Below are 14,871 nucleotides of genomic sequence, written 5' to 3' on the forward strand. Positions count from 1 at the left end.
AAGGGCACCCTGCTCACTGACATGTATGACCCACTGTCATTGGGACAGTATCAGTTTGTTCACCTTGGCCGTCCAGATACGATCGGACAGTCGAGAACAGATGAACGGTGATTAGTTCTGTTTCCCAGCGAGGAAATCTCTCTTATCTCTTCTGGTCCGCCGGGAGGGAGGAAGAGGGGGCGCGTCCGTGCTCGCGCCACTCCTCGCCGATGGCGTCCTCCACTCTGCCAGCTTCACCCTTCCGTCCGTCTCTTCCCGGACCTATGGCCCGGGACCCTGCTAAGCTTAAGCACGTATCCGTTCGAACCCCCGTTCGCCGTCTTCCCGTTGCAGCCTCCGCGGCACCATCGGGCGCCGCGGCGGCGGCGAGGGAGCGCAGGCGCTTCCTGGAGCGATACGGGCTCAACCCAGACGACTTCGAGGAAGATGCAGGGGAGGACCCAAGGGTTCGTTTGAATTAGTTTGACCTTAGTCGTAATGATTGTCGCTGCGGATTGGTGTGATTTCGAGTGGTATTTTTTTGGGGGGCAGCAAGAGAAGAGGGACAGGCGGAGGCGGCGGCAGTCGGGGAGAGGGGAGCAAACTGCGGAAGCAGTAGTTACCCCATCGAAGGCGGCGGAGCCTCGGGAGACTCACAAAATGCTTCAGGTTTGGACGGAAATTGTTCCTTTGTTTTGGTCGTGTAATGTAATGTCAGCAGTTATATCAATCTAGTACTCTTCAGAATCACACAAAAATTCGATTCCATTTAGTGCAACTCTTGGAATTGCATGTCTATCGCATCCATTTGCACGCAGCCTCCGTTGATTCATTATCATTAAGGTGCAAGGTGCTTCGCTTTTAGGAAAACAATCTGAAGATCAGTGTGTAGGGCATGTAGTTTATAGTTCCCAATGAGATATGTAATTGATCAGCCATTTGTTTTAATGGTGCTAGTGACATGGATTAAGATAGTTCGATTTGCATATCTGTTGTATCCGTTTGTATGCAGCCTGCACTGATTCATCTAGGTGGAAGGGGTTTTGCTTTTAGACCTGATACATTTGAAGATCAGCATATATTTGTTATAATTGAGTGTCACACATGAGCTATGTAATTAATCAGCCATTTGTTCTGAGAAATCTAAAAATCTGTTTCAACTTTTCAAGTGTGCGCTACTTTTTGATTGATAGACTGTGGGTAAATGGTAATAATGATTAGTATCTCTGTATTTAACTAACATATGTTGCTCCTTTCTTTAAGAAAATAATACTATCAGATTTCAGCTGGTAACAGTGATGCATCTTCACCTATCACATGCCATGGACCTTATAGTGATTTATATATAAGCCATACAAACTGTTGAGCTTGAAAGCAGTTTCTCTCCCATCTTGTCATTGTGTGGATTATGTGAAAAGTTGCAGCTTCTGAGAAAAGGGTGTCCACCTGTTGATGTGCTATTATGCTTGTAAGAAAAAGGTTATGCTTGTTTCTGTTTTTCTTTTTCCAACAAGCCTGAAATGTGTTTTTCCAAATAAAAAATGTTTGTTGCTTGTCCTAGTTATATGCATGCATATCTAATAGTAATCTGTAATGCCAGATTTGTGGAGCAACATTTTTATTGTCTAAACAAGTAAACAGGGTTGTGTGCTGGAATTAATCTTTAACTGTTTGAGTTTAGGTGCCAATGCTTTCCACAAAAACGTCACTGGTTTACATGATATTTTCTAAGAATTAGAACTGGCATAGGGGCCTCTTCCGCATCTATTTTGAAACTTAGTTAAGTGGTTATTTCGAAATGAACTACTTTGGTACTCAAAGTATGTATGTTTCTTTCAGGTGCTAGGCGGAAAAGTCCGCAGAAGAAAATTACTTTCACCCAAAGATAGGAATGTCCGTCCAATGATGGAAGTTGTCCGAGGAGCAGCTTTTGACATTTTACAAGTATCCATCTATTGGATTTGTTGATGTCACTTTAATCATTGTTTCCCTTTTGATTTACTCGTATACCGTCATTGACTCATAACTACCACTTGCAGTCAGCTGGTGGTTCTCCTGCTTCGCTCAGACCAGGTCGGTGGCTAGACTTGTATAGTGGCACTGGATCCGTTGGAATTGAAGCTATGAGCCGAGGATGTTCAGAGGTTGTCCAAAAACTCATGATGAAACTTCAGTCATGATAGTCTAGATACGAATGCAGATAATCCCAAAGCACCCATTCATCTAATTACCTCTTCTAGTGTTAACATCACAATTCTAATAAGCTTATGGAATATGTCTATGGAGATTTCGTTAGGAGGGGGCAGGGATCCTCTAGTGCAAAATAAGACCTGGTGTGCAAAATACATATGTGCTTGGTACAGAAGTATTTCTTTACCACCTCTTTTTTAACATCTTTATGGGGCCCTTGCACTGTACTCATCATTGATGGTAGCATGTGAAATTTCAATATTTTTTTATGAAGCAATCAGTATATGCAGATCCTGAAAAAAACAATATGGTCCTTAAGACAAATTACTTATGATGTTTTTGTACATCCAAGTAAGGACTACTGCATACATGCCAATGGTTCATCATTCATGCACACAAGCACATCAAGTGCAGTGTATTTTTATGTTCAATATGCATGATGATCTTTTCAAGGGATGTCTAGTCTTATACTCCCTCCATCCCAAATTATAAGACATTTTGGCTTTACTAGATACATAGCTTTTGCTACGCACTTAGATATACATCTAGATACATAGTTAAAGCCATGTATCTAGAAAAGCCAAAACGTCTTATAATTTGGAATGGAGGGAATAATTAAGAAACGTAGCTAGGTGTATGTGAGTTGGCGGAAGTCTTCTTCCATGTATTTTTCCCATAATTGTTGCATGAGGATCTATTTTAGGAAATGGGCTTAGTCTTCCTCATTACTAACTCCTACAATCCCCACCACTGAAGTTTGAGTCCTCGACCACTTGAATTTTGGTTGCCTATTCTTATTTACAGCGACACATAGTAACTCCTAGGTTGGTCGGTTTTTTTATCTAGTCTTATAGCTATGAGATTGATTTCAATGCTGACAAATAAAAAGTGTATAAAACGTTCATGAAACTGCTAATGCTGACAAATCAATATATTCATATATTTGTTTGTCTCTTTTTTTTTATCTAGGCACATTTTGTTGAGATGGATCCTTGGGTCATCTCTGAGGTCCTCAAACCAAATCTGGAGTGTACTGGATTTATTGATGTGTCACACATACATATGCTCCGTGTTGAAAAATTCTTGGCCAATGCCGAAAAATCTCAAGGTAGGAATCTTCTTAGGAAACACGCATGACTATTGTGGTATGGCCAATGAGATTAACAGACAGCTGTGAGTGAACAAATGTACAATAAAATTCTATGCTCAAATATCATACAGAAACTAATATACTGATATTTGTTAGGAAAATTATTGATTATTTTATTCATATTGATATTTGATGTGAAAACTGCAGTTTATGTAAACATTGTTCTTAGATGGAATTCAGTGATTCATGGATGAATGCCAAAAGCTTAGTAGAACGAAGAAGTGCAGATAATGCAAATGTGGAAATACCTTATGGCTATTTAGCTACATATTAGATTATTAGCAGTGATTTGCATATCGTTGTAAGGGGTAGAATGTCTGCTTAGCATCCAAGAAACAATTGCACCTTTATATTTTAATCATAATGACTTAAATAATCAGGTCTGTAACGAGTTAAACTGATAAATTCATATAATAAGTCATAGCAACGGGGTGATTTGGATTCTTTAACAGATTGTTTCTCTCCTCCAACACTTTCTCTTTATATCTCTCAGGTAAATATCCTTCCTTTGATTATATTAGTGTAACACCACCATATCTGGAGGTCAACTATAGCACACTACTCGCCCAGCTTGCAAGGTCACCGTTGGTTGGAAAAGATTGCTTCATCGTGAGTTCCTCATGTTATGTAAACCAAACTCGTTTTCCCCTATGCACATTTCTGACACCATCTATGTTATTAGCTAGTTGAGTACCCACTGAAAACAGATATGGCTGAATCCTGCGGAAACCTTATAAAGGTGGGCTTGCCTTTTGCGTTGACTCCATTCAAGTTCTGATTTGATTTAATGCTAAGCATGGATCCTGTAGTGCTTAGCCCTCTTGATGGTTGTTGTAGTTGCTCACTTATTTCCAAATGCTGCAGATAGCTGACAGGAGGTTTGGTAGGACTAACTTGCTAATATATGGGCCAACTTGGTCAGAGAAAAAGAGAAGAAGAGATGATTTGTGAAGGGTTCAGGCAAAGTTTGCATACAAGGTATACTGTTCTTGGTGCAAATTTTAGGTCTTCATCACAGTAATACACTGACCTTTGCACATTTTTTTATCTTAATTCTTCACAATCTCTATGCAGGTGTAGTGACAAAGAGTGCTTTCTGTACCATAACATCACTCGTGAAGAAGTGTAAATCACGGTTGGGCAAGGTTTAAAGTTTCAACATTTGTACCAGAAATATTGACCTACCAAGGCATAGGAAGGCGGTTGATCTTGGTTCTCTGGGTCTATCTCTGAATCACTTGCACAGCGCAGAGAGCTCACATTTCTCTTTCCTTTCTGGTCAGAGATCCACATCCGAGAAGAGGGGAAAAAAAGGGTTCTCTACCTTCCAAGCATCAGCGTCAAAGTACATTTCATGCACACTTTGGAAAAGAAAAGCGATTACCCTGCCAAGTATTCTTCGAGAGGGGCTTGACGGCTTGTACACTTCTATCACTCTATCTACCCCGTGTTTTCTGGGCAGTATGATATGAAGAGTACCCAGATGTATCCAGTACGCTGGTTCAGCTTTTAGGCTGTTAACAATAATTTAACGCACTCTATCGCAGTACGTATGCCAATGATGTAGCCAATTAACATTCCCTTTCACCTTTTTGTATTTTACAACAGCCTTGCGCCTCAGCCTTCCATGATATCGCTGGCAGGATAAAGACACCCAAACATGCGCGAGTGCAGCGATCCGAAGCAAGCAATCTCCTGATCCTTCCTTGCATTTCACGGTACGAGTCCGGCTGTCCCGGCGTCTGTATATGAGTCGAATTTTTTCCTTCCATTTGCAGCAAGACCTGCACACGTGACATTTCATAGCTGAGGCTAGAGAGCCTGTTGCTGCTGTACCAGCATTGAACTGTCAAATGATTCGGCCGATTGGTCTGCTGCATCGTCCAGTCCAGCCATCCACCCAGTCCCTGCATCTTTGGAGCGAGTCCGGCCCTGATCAGTTGGTTATTAATCTCCCAGGACCGTTGTCTTGGTATGACCTTGCCGTAGATCAAGTTTAGACTCTAGATTTGGAATATCGATTGATCACACGCTCTGCGTGTACTGTCCATGTTAGCCTGGCGTTGTGGCATGGCAACTCGTTTGTCACTTTCTCTGGATGCTAGTACATTGGTGTTCGAAACGTGTGAGGGCTTTTGTGCTTTGTGGTGGCTTGCTGCGGTAAAACAGCTTGCGGCTTAGGGCTTCACAAAGGCTCCTACATGGCTTACAGCCCCATTGTCCAACTCAACGGTGATGTTCCATGTTATGAGCTTAGCCCAGTGTGGCTTGCAGAAGCCTTCATGGCTTCATCTGACAAAAGAGTCGGGCATCAACCGCAAATGCATTGTGGCGAGCTAGTGTGCTAGTGTGTTCTAGCTAGCGAGCGATGGCAGCCTTTTTCAGAACCAGCAGAACAAAGCAGCAGAGAAAGAGAAGTGCTGGTATTAGCTTGCGTTGTGGATTTAAATAGCTCTAGAAGTTTGTGTATATATTTTTGGCCTCCGTTGATCAAACCTTAGGCCTTGTTTAGTTCGCAAAAATTTTCAAGATTCCCCGTCACATCGAATCTTTGGTCGAACGCATGAAGCATTAAATATAGACGAAAATAAAAACTAACTGCACAGTTTATCTGTAATTTGTGAGATGAATCTTTTGAGCCTAGTTACTCCATGATTGGACAATGTTTGTCAAATAAAAACGACATGCTACAGTACCAAAAAAACAAAAAAATTTGCAAACTAAACAAGGCCTTAGTTGTCCTAGAGAGAGAGTGTGTGTGCGCTTTTACTGTGCTTGTTTTGTGGTTCTATCGCTTCTCCGATTGTCCAACGATTTTTAGTTGTCATTGAACTGAGCTCATTCATTTGTCTAGAAAGTCATAATTAAAAATATTATTTATTAATTTATTGTAAAAAAATATCGTTAAATAACTGATAGATTCGATAAGTAAATTCAAATGAATTGAACAATAGGTTGTTAGTGGTAAGTATTGCTGTCTTTCCATCGTTTTTTTAGTCGTCTTCAAATCTTCTCCTCGTGAATTAAAAAACTTGTTCAGCAAAAGAATCAGTACCCGGTTTTTTCAACTCCGGAGAAATGAGAACAAAAGGATGGTACATATTCCAAAAGCATGTGCTTGTCAGGCCACTTCGATCCAGTGCGCTCCATACAAAGTGCTGATGACACTGAGCACAGGAACACTCGCCCCTTTTCTCCTGGTGATCCGGTCCGTCCGTTCTATTCTTGGCAGCCTTTTGGTGAGAAAATGGTCGCGGTGGAGCAGGTCTCTCGGCCCTCTGCCCCCCTCCTCTCTCGTCAGGCGAATCTGCTTGGGGTTCAGTGCACTCGGACTCTCTCGGAGTCGGCGAGCAACGGCCACGGAGCAAGCAGCAGTAGTATAGGTGGCGCCGTGGCGAGCCCAGCCGTGCGCAGGCAATGAACCACGTGATCGTCTGACGACACGAGTCCCTCGGCACTCAAATGCAGGCGGGCCCCGCCAAGGAATCCGCCACCGACAGCAGTCCACCGACAGCTCGCCCAGATCTCTCGTTGTTTATTTCCGCGCCACAGCAAGAAAACCAATTTCTTTTTTGCCCCGCTGCTGCTGCCGCTGGTTAGTCCCCGTCTGGCCAGGAGGCCGCGTTAATTAACGTAACCCAAGTTGTGACGATTGACAGAGGGAGTGTGAGTGTGACCCCTCACCGATTAAGTGCGCACAGGCTCACGTCCACGCCACCTGCTAACAGCCACAACACTGCACGCATAGAGTCGCCTAGGGCGCAACTAATCTTTTCTTTTCACAGGAGGAAATGACTAATTCTCTCACACTACTCGATCGTACTTACTAATCCTAATCCTAGTGTGCGGTACACGCCAGTAGTAGCACATGACACGGGCACCAGTACGTGTGTATATCCACGGCCATTGCGGGCATATATATGGTGTAATCAGCACCTTAGATTTCTCCTGGTTTCCTTTTGCAGGGGAACATATTAATGCTTCTCCGTATTAAAACCATAGAGTATGTGACTACACATTTTAAAAGAAAGCACTAGATATTATTGGCAAAGTTGGACCTCGTAGCCTAGTAGGCAACTTAGATAAATAGGAATCTCGTTTTAGTTTAATACATGTATATATATCTAAGCAGTTATAATGCTAGTAGTCCTAGTATATATGCGTATGCCGGGCGTGAAATTAAGAAATGGTGGCTGTTGGTTATTATATTGAAAAAAAAGAAAGGGATAACCATCATAGGTAGTAGGGCCAAGGCCAAGCGCACTTTTCCCATTTTCCTCTCCACCACATGCATGCTCAGTGGTGTGACTGGTGTCGTCTTCTCCTCCTGAGTCCTGCTGACCCATAATGCAGCAGCTCTTGTTAAACTACACATTAGAAAAAGGGCAAACCATAAAGAAAAAAAATAGTGTCAGAACCAGCAGCAACGGGTGGTTAGCGATGAGCGTGCTATACCTAGTGTAGCCGTACTACCACTAAATGCGTCGTCATCGAGCCTTTGAGGAACGGTTACAGGTTACTGCTTTGCAAAGGAAAGCAAAGCAAAGGAAAGCAGATGGGAACAAGTTAATAACGCCGTCGCTTTCATGCATTATTGCGCCCCAATCTACCTTTGTCACGTACTACTACTCCTTTCATGAGGCGCGTACAAACAATGAAACAACTGTGCCTCCCCCACCGAGATCTACTACTGTACAAAAGTTAATGACGAAGACCTACCCTCCCTTTTATTACATGATTGCCCAAAATGGCCAAATACAAATACAGTAGCCTGCAACTACCCCGCGGTGAGGACCGCGGTTTCTCCTGCATGCTGTGAATTGCTTAGCCAGGTTCCAAAGTTCCAAACAGTACAGGCAGCAGCATGTGAGACCTGAACAACGGGCGCTCGATGGGTTCGTCTCGTCGGTGCCTACGCTCAGCGCAGCTCAGGTGGGTGTGGGTGGATGCACACATACACATGACAGCAGCTTCAAATCTCGTACCGTATGAATCGGTACAAACTCGGGCCCGAGCCTCAGCAATGCCCTCAAAGCGGGCAACCGACTGCCGAGCGGGAGCCTCCTCTTGTACGCGACCGAGCTCTTTTTGTACCCATGCAATCACGCAATTGCGCGGGGCTGCACCTGCATAGACACCGCGGCGCAGAGAGCGGAGCGGCGCCCACCCCCCCCATCGGACGCGCATAGGCGCAGCAGACCGACCCCACGAGTGAAGTGGAGTGGCCTCCCACTGTCCACCACCCCCGGCGCGGCGCACCCACCCACCCACCCACCCGTCGGTCGATAGGGCAGCGGCAACGACAGAGGGAGAGACGAGAAAAGGAGACGCACCCGAGACCCGAACCGATCACCTTCACCCAGCCCAAAGAGTCGGCGAGCGGGCGGGCGGGGGAAAGCAACGCCCCAACCACCTACCTGATCCCTCCACCCCATCGCACGCCATAACAAAGCACAGCACCCACGCAGACGCAGTGCCGTGCCGCACTGCTGCCCTGCCATCTCCCATAACTCACTCGCCTCCGCACGCGCACCCGCCTGTCCCCCAGCTCGCTCGTGTCGTGCATCCGTCCCGCCCCCCACCCGCCAAGAACTCGCATTGCCGCCGCCGAGCCCAGCCAGGCAGGGGACGGAGGAGCTAGCGGCCGCGTCGGCGCGGGAGGAGGAGGAGGAGAGCAGGCGGCGGCAGGATGTTCGGGAGGGACCCCTGGGGCGGGCCGCTGGAGATCTCCAACGCCGACTCGGCGACGGATGACGACCGGAGCCGGGACCTGGACAGGGCGGCGCTGATGCGGCAGCTGGACGAGACGCAGCAGAGCTGGCTCCTGGCGGGGCCCGGCGACCAGGCCGGCAAGAAGAAGAAGAAGTACGTCGACCTGGGATGCGTCGTCGTCGACCGCAAGATCTTCATGTGGACCGTCGGCACCATCCTCGGCCTCGGCGTCTTCATCGGATTCATCATGATGATCGTCAAGCTCGTCCCGCACAAGCGGCCCCCGCCGCCGCCCCCCGACCAGTACACGCAGGCGCTGCACAAGGCGCTCATGTTCTTCAACGCGCAGCGATGTGAGTTTCATTTCTCTTCTGCTGCTGCTGCTGCTGCTGCACAGCTCCCTTCCGAGTTCCTCCTTTCCTCCTGTCGCTGAATTCTGCCATCAGATCCGGTTTTGCCTAGACATGCACATCGTTCTGGCAGCTAGAGATGTCCGCCATGCCATTTCTTGCCTCTCTTTGTTGCTTGATGAGTTGGTGGCTACCGCTTATTTCATTCGACGTTTCTGCATTTAGCATGACTTGGGCGCTCAAGATCTGACCTTTTTTCTCTCCCAGTGGACAATATACTCCGTCATATAATTAACACGAACAGACTCCACGTGGGGGACAAAAGAAATCACCAGATTCACAAATCCCATTCTGACCTGAAAACTGAGAGACCAAAGTCTGTGAATTCCTTAAAGCAATTAAAATTGACGAAGAGAATGAGTGCACCGACAGAAATTCTGTTTCACCTGCTCTGCTCACTCACGATGTGTTTGTCTTCTGGAATGCCAGCCGGTCCGTTGCCAAAGCACAATGGCGTCAGCTGGAGGGGCAATTCCTGCATGAAGGATGGCCTCTCCGACAGCACCGTCCGCCGGAGCTTGGTTGGGGGCTACTACGATGCAGGGGACGCCATCAAGTTCAACTATCCCATGGCCTGGTCCATGACCATGCTCAGCTGGAGTGTGATCGAGTACAGGGCTAAGTATGAGGCCATCGGTGAGCTCGACCATATCAAGGAGCTGATCAAGTGGGGAACAGACTACATCCTCAAAACATTCAATTCATCTGCCGACACGATAGACAGGATTGTCGCTCAGGTTGGTAGCCATAGATCATCTTGATGGCTGATTTGCTCTGTCCCAAGAAATTGGTCAGCAGATCCACCCAATTCAGTGCACTTCTGATGTCCTTTTTACAACACGTCTTCAGATAACAGACCACTGACTCCCATATGAACTTCTTATTACAGGTGGGTGTAGGTGACACCTCTAAAGGTGGCAGTCAGCCTAATGACCATTACTGCTGGATGAGACCAGAGGACATCGATTACAAAAGGCCAGTCACTGAGTGTCACTCTTGCTCAGATCTAGCATCTGAAATGGCTGCCGCCCTGGCTGCAGCTTCCATAGTGTTCAAGGACAGCAAAACCTACTCTGACAAGCTCGTCAAAGGTGCAAAAGCTCTGTACAAATTTGGCAGGCTGCAGCGCGGGCGATACAGCCCCAATGGATCCGATCAGGCAATTTTCTACAATTCCACCAGCTACTGGGATGAGTTTGTGTGGGGTGGTGCGTGGATGTACTTCGCCACAGGGAACAATTCATATCTCACAGTCGCCACAGCCCCAGGAATGGCAAAGCATGCTGGAGCCTATTGGTTTGGAAGTCCAAACTATGGAGTATTTACCTGGGATGACAAACTTCCAGGAGCTCAGGTTAGCATACTTCATACTCTTGGCACTGAATCCGATAAAAGTATTCAGTATGATCTTGATACATGTCAGAAACATTTTGTATAAGCTGAACATATAAAGAAAAAACTCATTCTTTCTCAAGCTACTACTGCACTGTCAAAGAAAATCAGAAAAGGCTTATCAGTGTGATAATGCAGCTTTCTAATGAATATTGATCATCACTAACATAGTTTCTACTTTATCCCAGGTCCTTCTCAGCAGGCTGCGACTCTTCCTAAGTCCAGGGTACCCTTACGAAGAAATACTGAGGACATTCCACAACCAAACTGACAACGTTATGTGCTCGTATTTACCTCTATTCAATTCATTCAACTTCACTAAAGGTTGGTGATGTCCCGCTTTGTTTCTCTTTCTTGCTACACAGAACAAAGCTAAGCAATGAAACATTTTGCAGGAGGATTAATACAACTCAACCATGGAAGGCCTCAACCACTTCAGTATGCTGTCAATGCAGCTTTCCTTGCTTCTTTATACAGTGATTATCTTGAAGCTGCAGACACGCCTGGGTGGTACTGTGGACCTAATTTCTACACCACAGAAGTCCTCCGCAAGTTTGCCAGGTCACAGGTAAAGTATTGTTCTTAATGCTCTTTAAGTGCCCAACGTACATTAGCAAGGAAAGTGAATTGATACTTAAATCTGTTCAATTTGCAGCTTGATTACATCCTTGGAAAGAACCCATTAAAGATGAGCTACGTTGTGGGTTTTGGAAACAAGTACCCGAAGCGCCCTCATCACAGAGGTGCATCAATACCTCATAATGGCGTCAAGTATGGATGCAAAGGAGGTTACAAATGGAGGGATACAAAAAAGGCAAACCCTAATATCCTTGTTGGAGCAATGGTGGCTGGCCCTGACAGGCATGATGGCTACAAAGATGTCCGCACAAACTACAATTACTCAGAGCCTACTCTTGCAGCAAATGCTGGTTTGGTTGCAGCACTGATTTCTATATCTGATATCAAAACTGGACGGTTCGGCATTGATAAGAACACCATCTTCTCTGCAATTCCTCCAATGTTCCCAACACCCCCACCACCGCCATCAGCATGGAAACCATAAAGAGACAGACCTCTGAATATTTTCCAAAGCATCAAATAGGGAAGTGGAGCAAACATATGATCATTTGGTACAGCAAAGGCCAGGAACAGGAAAGCGGACAGCATAAGCTTATAGAGCTTGTATTTCTGTACCCGTATGACAGATCAGTATAAAATCCTCTGTCAAACATAGATCGGAAGTTGTGTGCATCGCGTGAAGCTAATTTTTGGGGGTGTTGTTGCTATTGGCATTCCAGCTCATGTGTGAAGTTCTTTTTGTAGAAATGGCACCTTTACAAATTATTTTATAGGAGTGACTTTTCATCATAGTAAAGAATTTGTGTGACATATACTCTTGCTTCATTTTGATCCTGTTATTTTGTATTTAAAAAATCCCTATTTCAAGGGAAACATGTTCACTAAGTTCTCAGACATTACAAGGGAATTGCAAAAGCACGAATAGGAAAATGATTTATAGCAGTTGCATTGTGCATGGCCTGAAGCAAAGCAGAAGTATCTCTAAGAACTTGTGCAGAAATTATAGCCGTGAACATTGGCTGCGGCTGCAAGGTTTCTAGTTCATGCTACAGTACTTGCCCAGGGGTAAACAGCTGTAGGCAGCTGCAGCGTCTGCCGCAGCGAACAGGCCAATATGATGACCTTAGACTTCCCACGAAAGCATTTCCAACAATACTTTTATTTCCTTGAGGGATTGGAAGGCATTTACAACCGTTAACGAACTATTATCGCAAGAGAACACAAGAACTTCATCGAACAAAGACAAACAAACTGATAAATCAAACATGTGTAGAGCTGAGAGACAAAGCATAATTTCATGATTCATGCAAGGTCTTGTAAACAATGATCAAGATAGAAAACAGAGAATAAAAATAGTCATGTGGATGGCTCAGGTTAGATAACAGGAAACAACAGAGTTTTAAGTTGTGGTGCTGATAAACTGCAATGCATAGTGCTGAAAGGAAAGGCAATTTTTACACAAGTTATTCTGCAAACTACATGATCCCAGGAAGTTAAATGACATAAAAAGTTCAGAATGCATGTAAAATAACAATTATTCCCTACTGTGTATGCAAGTGAGTTTGTCCATGAACCCACACATCGGCCATTTAAGCAGGTTCCACGCGGGAGCCTGCTTAAAGTGCCCCATTTGCAGGTTGAAACCAGATTAAAATGACCCATTTGTGGATTCACAAATAAACCTGCTTGCATCCTTATTCCCTAGTCAATGGTCAGCAAGATGAACACTCTTAGAAATAGTTTACCTTATGTGCAAACAAACTTTATTATAGCCACAAATAGTTTACCTATCCCAAAACTTCTCCGTGGTCTCATTGCCTGCTCGCTTGCAAGGCCTTACAACAAATCCTCCCTTCTTACAAGAGCACTCAGCTGGCACTAGTTTACACATATATTAGCTTGTAGTCATGAACCACTAACATCCTACATATCTCAACCAAGAACACTTCTCTTGCAAGACCAGCATCTCTCATGCAAACAGATTCGGCTTTATCCATAAGCTCGTTTGTTTCAGATCATCTTGTGACTGGTCGCATTATGGGTTTAATTTGCATCACCTGTCGAAATCTTGCTGTAATGCCATCCTCAATTGATTGACATAGCTCTGCTGGCAAGGCATCCTCACGAGCATCGTCAATTGCAGACTTCACCAGCTTGTATGTATGCTCCCTAGGCACATGTCCACATTCAGCCATATCAATCAAGAATTGCCTCGCCTCCATAACACGCCGGCTCTCACACAAGGAGTGGATGATGGGCGTGTATGTGCTCGTTGAAGCCGTTCCATGCCCCCTCGCTATCATTTCCCTCATCCATTCAACAGCCTTGTCCACCTGGTTCACCACACTGTAGTATCTGATGAACGAATTATAAGTCACCCGGTTGGGCGCGCACCCCTTCCTCAGCATTTCATCGAACACCTCGTGGGCGCGGTCCACACGGTACGTTTTACACAGGCCATTGATCAAGCAGTTGTAGGTCACGACGTCCGGCTCGAGCCCCTTCTCCCCCATCCTCCTGAACAGCCTCCCCGCCTCGTAGATCCTCCGCCGCGCCGCCTTCCGGCACCCTGTGCCCACCCCGATCCGGCAGTACCAGGAAATGAGCACCGTGTACGTGTAGGTGTCAGGCTTGCAGCGCGCACCGGGTCGCTCCATCTGGTCGAGCAGGAACCGGGCATCCCTAAACCGCCCGTTCTGGCACAGCGCGGCGATCAAGGTGTTGTAGCACTGCGCGTCAGGGGCGCAGCGGAGCTGGCGCATGCGGTGGAACGCGGCGAGCGCGTGGCGCGGGAGCCCTTCCTCCCCGAGCGCGCGGATGACGTCGGTGAGCGCGGCGGTGGAGACGAGCGGGGCGTGCGCGCGGAGGAGGCGGAAGAGCGGCGAGAGCGCGTGGGCGCGGGTGAGCGCGAGCGCCGCGGCGCGGAGCGGGGCCTCGGAGATCTGGACGGGGCGGGCGTGGGCGTGGTCGTGCGACCAGGAGAGGAAGGCGAGGGTGAGGGCGGCGGCGAGGCGGCGGCTGGAAGGGGACGAGGCGGCGGGGAACGGCCGTTGCGGGCACAGGCGGCGCGCGGAGCGCGGGAGGACGAGGCGCGGGATGGCATGAAGCAAGGCTGCGATGGAGTGCGGGGAGAAGCCGGGGAAGGTCGGGGAGACGCGGAGCGTGGCGTCGAAGCGGCGGTGCTGGAGGAGGGCGACCAGGAGCTGCGGCACGAGGCGGGATGGGGACGGGGACGGGGACGGAGATGGGGAAGGAGATGGCGGCGACGGGGCAGAGCCAGAGGAGGGGGTGGACATGGGAAACTACTGGTTGGGCTGGGCCTGAATTCGCTGGGTTTTGAGCGGGAAGGTTACTGCGAGTGCCGACTGCGTACTGCCCTGATCGCCTGTTCGTCATTCCTGTTCCTGATCATCACTTTTCAAATCATTATTAGGCCTTCAGAGCCAGTCTTCATCATAA

General features: G+C 46.8%; 3 protein-coding genes across 4 annotated transcripts; 2 read left to right on the plus strand and 1 right to left on the minus strand.

The window, feature by feature from the left end:
* Nucleotides 115-4,939, plus strand: LOC8060510 (putative rRNA methyltransferase YlbH). Of its 2 annotated transcripts, XR_002451101.1 has the most exons (10): nt 115-446; nt 532-648; nt 1,819-1,923; nt 2,019-2,123; nt 3,139-3,277; nt 3,813-3,928; nt 4,002-4,058; nt 4,184-4,297; nt 4,394-4,521; nt 4,603-4,939. XR_002451101.1 is itself a non-coding variant. In XM_002463869.2 (9 exons), the coding sequence occupies exons 1-8, from the start codon at nt 210-212 to the stop codon at nt 4,268-4,270; spliced, it is 963 nt and encodes a 320-aa protein (XP_002463914.1). In that variant the 5' UTR covers nt 115-209; the 3' UTR covers nt 4,271-4,297; nt 4,394-4,939. The 2 variants fall into 2 exon arrangements, 1 of the variants encoding a protein (XP_002463914.1); XM_002463869.2 differs by having other exon boundaries at nt 4,394-4,939.
* On the plus strand, nt 9,009-12,293 carry LOC8085976 (endoglucanase 10). The gene is made up of 6 exons (XM_002463870.2): nt 9,009-9,384; nt 9,871-10,178; nt 10,331-10,795; nt 11,022-11,157; nt 11,229-11,401; nt 11,489-12,293. Exons 1-6 carry the CDS (start codon nt 9,009-9,011, stop codon nt 11,894-11,896), a joined length of 1,866 nt encoding a protein of 621 aa, XP_002463915.1. The 3' UTR covers nt 11,897-12,293.
* Nucleotides 13,078-14,732, minus strand: LOC8085977 (pentatricopeptide repeat-containing protein At1g77405). Its single transcript, XM_002466456.2, has one exon. The coding sequence runs from the start codon at nt 14,706-14,708 to the stop codon at nt 13,428-13,430; it is 1,281 nt and encodes a 426-aa protein (XP_002466501.1). The 5' UTR covers nt 14,709-14,732; the 3' UTR covers nt 13,078-13,427.

The sequence above is a fragment of the Sorghum bicolor genome, chromosome 1 (assembly GCF_000003195.3).
Source record: "Sorghum bicolor cultivar BTx623 chromosome 1, Sorghum_bicolor_NCBIv3, whole genome shotgun sequence".
NCBI lineage: Eukaryota > Viridiplantae > Streptophyta > Magnoliopsida > Poales > Poaceae > Sorghum > Sorghum bicolor.

Coding starts and splice junctions, on each gene's coding strand:
- LOC8060510 (XM_002463869.2), top strand. CDS start 210: ATGGCGTCCTCCACTCTGCCAGCTTCACCCTTCCGTCCGTCTCTTCCC. Junction 649..1,818: donor AGACTCACAAAATGCTTCAG/GTTTGGACGGAA, acceptor TGTTTCTTTCAG/GTGCTAGGCGGAAAAGTCCG. Junction 4,059..4,183: donor CCTGCGGAAACCTTATAAAG/GTGGGCTTGCCT, acceptor CAAATGCTGCAG/ATAGCTGACAGGAGGTTTGG.
- LOC8085976 (XM_002463870.2), top strand. CDS start 9,009: ATGTTCGGGAGGGACCCCTGGGGCGGGCCGCTGGAGATCTCCAACGCC. Junction 9,385..9,870: donor GTTCTTCAACGCGCAGCGAT/GTGAGTTTCATT, acceptor CTGGAATGCCAG/CCGGTCCGTTGCCAAAGCAC. Junction 10,179..10,330: donor TAGACAGGATTGTCGCTCAG/GTTGGTAGCCAT, acceptor TTCTTATTACAG/GTGGGTGTAGGTGACACCTC.
- LOC8085977 (XM_002466456.2), bottom strand. CDS start 14,708: ATGTCCACCCCCTCCTCTGGCTCTGCCCCGTCGCCGCCATCTCCTTCC.